At 48.1% G+C, this 8,033-nt stretch overlaps 1 protein-coding gene across 2 annotated transcripts in view; it reads left to right on the top strand.

Moving 5' to 3' along the window:
* Positions 1-263: 263 nt before the first annotated feature.
* LOC144609454 (neuroligin-2-like) overlaps positions 264-8,033 on the top strand; it is a 29,050-nt gene continuing 21,280 nt past the window's right edge. Inside the window, exon 1 of one of the 2 annotated variants that reach the window (XM_078427935.1) lies at positions 264-444. In XM_078427935.1, the coding sequence (XP_078284061.1) occupies positions 279-444 (166 nt within the window). In that variant the 5' untranslated portion in view covers positions 264-278. Of the gene's footprint in view, positions 472-8,033 lie in introns of both variants that reach the window. The other variant, XM_078427934.1, reaches the window with a different exon arrangement.

Here is an 8,033-nt window from a genome sequence, read left to right as displayed (position 1 = left end):
CGGGGGTACTGATTGAGAGTGATCAGCCATGATCGCATTGAATGGCGGTGCTGGCTCGAAGGGCTGAATGGCCTCCTCCTGCACCTATTGTCTATTGTCTATTGTCTAAACTAAACTAAAGTAAAACTTAAACTAAACCAAACGGAAAGTAATCTGGGTGGGCATGGTCGTGTCGGGCCGAAGGGCCCTGTTGTTCTTGACTGAACTCGCACTCACCCCATCTCTCTCTTCCCCTCTCCGTCTCTCTGCCCCACACAGGTTTCCTGAGTACAGGCGACATGGCGGCCAAGGGCAACTACGGGCTGTTGGACCAGATCCAGGCCCTGCGGTGGCTCAGCGAGAACGTGGGCTACTTTGGCGGAGACCCCCTGAGGATCACGGTGTTCGGCTCCGGGGCTGGGGCCTCCTGTGTCAATCTGCTGATCCTCTCCCACCACTCTGAAGGTAACCACTGGAGCAATTCAACAAAAGGTATTCAGTCCCGCTGTGAACGCCCCTTTGACAATTTTGGTGTCTGCATGCTCCTGTAGTAGCCCCCCCCACCCACCCCACCCCCCTCCCCACTCCCCCACAACCACAAGTAAAGGGAAAACTTGACCCTGGTTAGCAAAAAAAAAATTTGAAAACATTTAAAAATGACAAATGTTTTTAAAATGGTGGGGTGGCGGGGTCACTTGTTGCCACGGGTTACTGCTTTGCTGCCATCCCTCTTGCCCACCGACCCTTTAGTTTTACACTTGCACACTTAGTTTTACACTTACACACACTTAGTTCTACACTTACATAGAAACATAGAAAGTAGGTGCAGGAGGAGGCCTTAGTTTTACCACTTAGTTTTTACACTTACACACTTAGTTCTACACTTACACACTTAGTTTTACACTTACACACTTAGTTCTACACTTATACACTTAGTTTTACTTGTACTCGCTTTGTTTGACACTTACACACTTAGTTTGACACTTACAAGCTTAGTTCTACATTTACACACTTGGTTTTACACTTCCACAGTTACTTATACACTTACACACTTAGTTCTACACTTACACGCTTAGTTTTACACTTGCCCACTTAGTTCTACACGTACACACTTAGTTTTACACTTACTTAGTTTTACATAAACACACTTAGTGTTATACTTACACACTTAGTTTTACACTTACCCACCTTACTTTTACACTTACACACTTAGCTTTACATTTACACATTTCGTTTTACACTTATACACTTCAATTTATACTTACACACTTAGTTTTACCCTTACTACTTAGTTTTACACTTACACACTTAGTTTTTACACTTACCCACTTAATTTTACACTTACATACTTAGTTTTTACACTCATCCACTTCGTTTTACACGTACACACTTAGTTCTACACTTACACACTTAGTTTTACACTTACACCTTAGTTTTGCATGTACTCACTTAGTTTTACACTTACGCACTTAGTTCTACACTTACCCACTTAATTTTACACTTACACACTTAGTTCTACACTTGCACACTTAGTTCACACGTACACACTTAGTTTTACACTTACTCATTTAGCTTTGCACCTACCCACTTAGTTTTACACTTACACACATAGTTTTACACTTACTCGCTTAGTTTTACACTTACACACTTAGTTTTACACTTACACACTTAGGTTTACACAGACACACTTAGTTTTACACTTACCCACTTAATGTTCACAAGTTCACAAGCTATAGGAGCAGAATTAGGCCATTCGGCCCATCGAGTCCATTCAATCATGGCCGATCTCTGCCTCCTAATCCCATTTTCCTGCCTTCTTCCCCATAACCCTTGACACCCGTACTAATCAAGATTTACACTTACCCACTTAGTTTTAGTTTAGTTTAGTTTAGAGATACAGTGCGGAAACAGGCCTTCGGCCCACCGGGGTCCGCGCCGCCCAGCGATCCCCGCACACTAACACTATCCTACACACACATGGGACAATTTTACATTTACACCAAGCCAATTAACCTACAAACCCGCACGTCTTTGGAGTGTGGGAGGAAACCGGAGATCTCGGAGAAAACCCACGCAGGTCACGGGGAGAACGTGCAAACTCCGTACAGACAGTGCCCGTAGTCGGGATCGAACCCGGGTCTCCAGTGCCCGCAAGCGCCTTAAGACAGCAACTCTACCGCTGCGCCACTGTGCCGCCCAAAATATATTGCACTAAACGTTATTCCCTTTATCCTGTATCTGAACACTGTGGACGGCTCGACTGTAATCGTGTACAGTCTTTCCACTGACTGGGTAGCACGCTACAAAAAAGTTTTTCACTGTGGCACTAAACTAGACTAAAGGTATTTATTCACAAAACGCTGGACTAACTCAGCAGGTCAGGCAGCATCTCAGGAGAGAAGGAATGGGTGACGTTGTTCAGTCTGAAGAAGGGTCTCGACCCGAAACGTCACCCATTCCTTCTCTCCTGAGATGCTGCCTGACCTGTTGAGTTACTCCAGCATTTTGTGAATAAATACCTTCGATTTGTACCAGCATCTGCAGTTCTTGTCTTAAACTAATCTAAACATCTCTGGATAAAAAGGATAGGCCCCAAAAGTTTAGTTTAGTTTACTTTACTTTAGTTTCGTTTATTGTGACTTGTAGTGGAAGAGTCTAGGACCAGAGGGCACAGCCTCAGAATTAAAGGACGTAGTTTTGGAAAGGAAATGAGGAGGATTTTCTTTAGGCGAATCTGTGGAATTCATTGCCACAAACGGCCATGTAGACCGTCATTGGGTATTTTTAAGGCAGAGGTAGTTTGATTCTTCATTAGTGCGAGTGTCAGGGGTTATGGAGAGAAGGCAGGAGAACGGGGTTGAGAGGGAAAGATGGAGCAGCCATGATTGAATGGTGATGGACTCGATGGGCTGAATGGCCTAATTCTGCTCCTATCATGTGTGAACTTATGCGCACCGAGGTAGAGGGAAATGTTTTCTTTTTTGTTGCGTGCTATACTAAACTAAAACTAAAGAGGCCTATCCATTTTGTGCTTCGTTAAGTCAAGCTTCGTTTAGTTTCATTTATTGTCCCATGTAACGAGGTACAGTGAAAAGCTTTGTTGTTGCCTGCTACCCAGTCAGTGGAAAGACTGCACGTCATTACAATCGAGCCGTCCACAGTGTACAGATGCAGGATAAAGGGAACAACTTTGGAGGATATTAGGAAGAGTGTAGCTAGAGTAAGGCCCTTGGCCCAAAGTTGGCTTTGGAGGCCCTTGCCTAATGACCCATCCCATTTGAGTTTAGGAGCAAAGAGGTCCTACTGCAGTTGTACAGTGCCCTGGTGAGACCGCACCTGGAGTACTGTGTGCAGTTTTGGTCTCCTAATTTGTGAAAGGACATTCTTGCTATTGATGGAGTACAGCGTAGGTTCACCAGGTTAATTCCCGGGATGGCGGGACTGACATATTATGAGAGGATGGGTCGACTGGGCTTGTATTCACTGGAATTTAGAAGGATGAGAGGGGATCTTATAGAAACGTATAAAATTCTCAAGAGATTGGACAGGCTAGATGCAGGAAAAATGTTCCCGATGTTGGGGGAGTCCAGAACTAGGGGTCGCGCCGTTTAAGAATAAGGGGTCGGCCATTTAGGACTGAGATGAGGAAAAACTTTTTCACCCAGAGAGTTGTGAATCTGTGGAATTCTCTGCCACAGAAGGCAGTGGAGGCCGATTCACTAGATGTTTTCACGAGAGAGTTAGATAGAGCTCTTTGGGCTAACAGAATCAAGGGATATGGGGAGAGGGCAGAAACGGGGGTATTGATTGAGAATGATCAGCCATGATCACATTGAATGGCGGTGCTGGCTCGAAGGGCCGAATGGCCTCCTCCTGCACCTATTTTCTATGTTTCTTGTTTTTATCCGGCCTAGGTTAGGATAGAAGCTCGAGAGATTGCAGGTAATTGTGAGGAGAAGGAACTGCAGATGCTGGTTTATACAAAGATCGGCACAGAGTGCTGGAGTAACTCAGCGGGTCAATAGACAATAGACAATAGGTGCAGGAGTAGGCCATTCGGCCCTTTGAGTTAGCACCACCATTCAATGTGATCATGGCTGATCATTCTCAATCAGTACCCCGTTCCTGCCTTCTCCCCATACCCCCTTACTCCTTAAGAGCTCTATCTAGCTCTCTCTTGAATACATTCAGAGAATTGGCCTCCACTGCCTTCTGAGGCAGAGAATTCTGGTTCTGGCCCTGGTTCTGGACTCCCCCAACATTGGGAACATGTTTCCTGCCTCTAACGTGTCCAACCCCTTAATAATCTTATATGTTTCAATAAGATCCCTCTCATCCTTCTAAATTGTATACAAACCTAGTCGCTCCAGTCTTTCAACATATGACAGTCCCGCCATTCCGGGAATTAACCTGGTAAACCTACGCTGCACGCCCTCAATAGCAAGAATATCCTTCCTCAAATTTGGAGACCAAAACTGCGGGTCAGGCAGCATCTGTGGAGAACGTGGATAGGTGACGTTTCACAGAGTGCTGGAGTAACTCAGCGGGTCAGGCAGCATCTGTGGAGAACGTGGATAGGTGGCGTTTCACAGAGTGCTGGAGTAACTCAGCGGGTCAGGCAGCATCTGTGGAGACGTGGATAGGGGACGTTTTGAGTCGTGACCCTTCTTCAGCACGACCCCAAGCGTCACCTGTCCACGTTCTCCAGAGATGCTGCCTGACCCGCTGAGTTACTCCAGCACTCTGTGAAACGTCACCTATCCACGTTCTCCACAGATGCTGCCTGACCCGCTGAGTTACTCCAGCACTCTGTGAAACGTCACCTGTCCACGTTTGCACGTTCTCCCCGTGACCTGCCTGGGTTTTCCCCGGGTGCACCGGTTTCCTCCCACACTCCAAAGACGTGCGGGTTTGTAGGTAAATCGGCTCTCTGTAAATTGCCTCCTAGTGTGTAGGGAGTGGATGAGAAAGTGGGACAACGTGGAACCAGTGTGAACGGGCGATCAAGTGTGGTCGGCGTGGACTCGGTGGGCCGAAGGGCCTGTTTCCGTACTGTATCTCAAAACTGTATCTCTAAACTAAACTGTGTCTCACCTACACGTTTAGTGTAGTTTAGACATAGACATAGAAACATAGAAAATAGGTGCAGGAGGAGGCCATTCGGCCCTTCGAGCCAGCACCGCCATTCAATGTGCTCAACAAGGGCATATAACAAGGGGCCACAGTTTAAGAATAAGGGGTAGGCCATTTAGAACTGAGATGAGGAAAAACTTTTTCAGTCAGAAAGTTGTGAATCTGTGGAATTCTCTGCCTCAGAAGGCAGTGGAGGCCAATTCTCTGAATGCATTCAAGGAGAGCTAGATAGAGCTCTTAAGGATAGCGGAGTCAGGGGGTATGGGGAGAAGGCAGGAACGGGGTACTGATTGAGAATGATCAGCCGTGATCACATTGAATGGCGGTGCTGGCTCGAAGGGCCGAATGGCCTCCTCCTGCACCTATTGTCTATTGTCTATTGTCAATATGATCATGGCTGATCTTCCACAATCAGTAACCTGTGCCTGCCTTCTCCCCATAATCCCTTGATTCCACTAGCCCCTAGAGCTCTATCTAACTCTCTTTTAAATCCATCCAGTGGATCGGCCTCCACTGCCCTCTGTGGCAGAGAATCCCACACGTTCACAACTCTCTAGGTGAAAAAGTTTTTTTCTTGCCTCAGTTTTAAATGGACTCCCCTTTATTTCTTAGGCTGTTTGGCCCCTGGTTCTGACTCGCCCAACATTGGGAACATGTTTCCTGTATCTAGCTTATCCTTTTATAATTTTATATGTTAATTAGTTTAGAGATACAGCATGGAAACTGGACCTCCCGGCGCAGAGTGTAATTTGTCCCTAGAGTGGGCGTAGGATAGTGTTAGTGTGCGGGGATCGCTGGTCGGCGCGGACCCGGTGGGCCGAAGGGCCTTCGTTTCCGCGTTGCGTCACTCTCCCTCTCTCCGTCCACACCCCCACCAGTATTGGGAGGGGCGGTCACGGTGGCGCAGCGGTAGAGTTGCCGCCTTACAGCGAATGCAGCGCCGGAGACCCGGGTTCGATCCTGACTACGGGCGCCGCCTGTACGGAGTTTGTACGTTCTCCCCGTGACCTGCCTGGGTTTTCTCCGAGATCTTCGTTCCTCCCACACTCCAAAGACGTGCAGGTTTGTAGGTAATGGCTTGGTATGAATGTAAAAATTGTCCCTAGTGTGTATAGGATGGTGTTAGACAATAGACAATAGGTGCAGGAGGAGGCCATTCGGCCCTTTGAGCCAGCACCGCCATTCAATGTGATCATGGCTGATCATTCTCAATCAGTACCCCGTTCCTGCCTTCTCCCCATACCCCCTGACTCCGCTATCCTTAAGAGCTCTATCTAGCTCTCTCTTGAATGCATTCAGAGAATTGGCCTCCACTGCCTTCTGAGGCAGAGAATTCCAAAGATTCACAACTCTCTGACTGAAAAAGTTTTTCCTCATCTCAGTTCTAAATGTCCTACCCCTTATTCTTAAACTGTGGCCCCTGGTTCTGGACTCCCCCCAACATTGGGAACATGTTTTCTGCCTCTAACGTGTCCAACCCCTTAATAATCTTATACGTTTCGATAAGATCCCCTCTCATCCTTCGAAATTCCAGTGTATACAAGCCTAGTCGCTCCAGTCTTTCAACATACGATAGGTCCCGCCATTCCGAGAATTAACCTAGTAAACTTACGCTGCACGCGGTGTGCGCGGGGATCGCTGGTCGGCGCGGACACGGTGGGCCGAGATGGGGCCTGTTTCCGTCCGCACTGTATCTCTAAACGAAACCGTTTCAGAGCTCAGTCAAGGCCACCCCAAAACCTTCTCGGAAAACGCAAGAACGCTAGCCGAAGCAAAGGCAAGCTGACCGAAGCAACAAGTGACATTTCACCCAGGCCCTGAACTCTAATCATGGTTGAGTCACCCTTTAACCTTGAACTTGTCAACTCCGCGCTGTACTTTTTGAACGAAACGGCACCCCCACCCCTCCCTCTTATTTAAAAAAATTTAATAAATTGAGGGCTTCTTCGAAAGTTTGGAGGCCTTCCGAGTTGGCTACTCGACCGTGACGTTTCCCTCCCTCTGGCTCTGCGGGAAACGCAAAGTGTTTTTTTAAATAAAAATCGGCAAGGAAGATACTCTTTCTATTTGCGGAGTTTGTTGTGGGTGGTGGGGGGGGGGGGGGGGGGTGGGGGGGACGAGAGATGAGGGGGAAGGGGGCGGGCGGAGTCGAGAGGGGGAGACGGGGGAGTAGGCCTCAGGCCTTACTAGGCCGAAGCCTTCTCAGACTCGAAACTATGCTTGTGAGAGTACTAGGGGGAGCGGGGGGGGGGGGGGGGGGGGGTAAGGGGGGGGGTAATCTACCTCCAATGTAAAACTTGCCCAAAAACCGAATCTAAAATAAGCCACAAAACTAAAAATAAAACAAAATTCGGTTGCCATGGGCGTCTGTAAAAACCGCAGACAAATGTAGTCAGGATTATCTCGACACTGGTATTTTATTGACGCAAGCAGAAAACCTCCCCCATCCCCCCCTCTCCCCCGATCAAAATGTTTCCTGACTATATTTACCTTCTTGACCTACAAAATGGGGGGGCTGGACAATGTTTCAGGCAATGCTTTAAACGTTTCAAGTCCCTGAGCCTAATTGAAGGCTTCAGCCACTACAAGGGGACGCTAGGCCTCTCTAAGGAAGAGTGTGTCAATATATACAGGGGGTCCCTGTAAGAGAGAGTCAGGTTTAGCTCTCAGGGCTAGGGTTGCCAACTGTCCCGTATTAGCCGGGACATCCATTATATTGGGCTAAATTGCTTTGTCGGGACCACCCTTGTCGGGACCACCCCAACCTTGTCCCGTATTAGGCCCGGGGGACAGTGTGGGCCCGGACAGTGTGGGCCCGGACACTGTAGGCCCGGACAGTGTAGGCCCGGACACTGTGGGCCCGGACACTGTGGGCCCGGACACTGTAGGCCCGGACACTGTTGGCCCGGACAGTGTAGGCC

Source organism: Rhinoraja longicauda, chromosome 34 (genome assembly GCF_053455715.1).
Source record: "Rhinoraja longicauda isolate Sanriku21f chromosome 34, sRhiLon1.1, whole genome shotgun sequence".
Lineage (NCBI taxonomy): Eukaryota > Metazoa > Chordata > Chondrichthyes > Rajiformes > Arhynchobatidae > Rhinoraja > Rhinoraja longicauda.
This window is presented reverse-complemented; position numbering and strand designations above follow the sequence as displayed.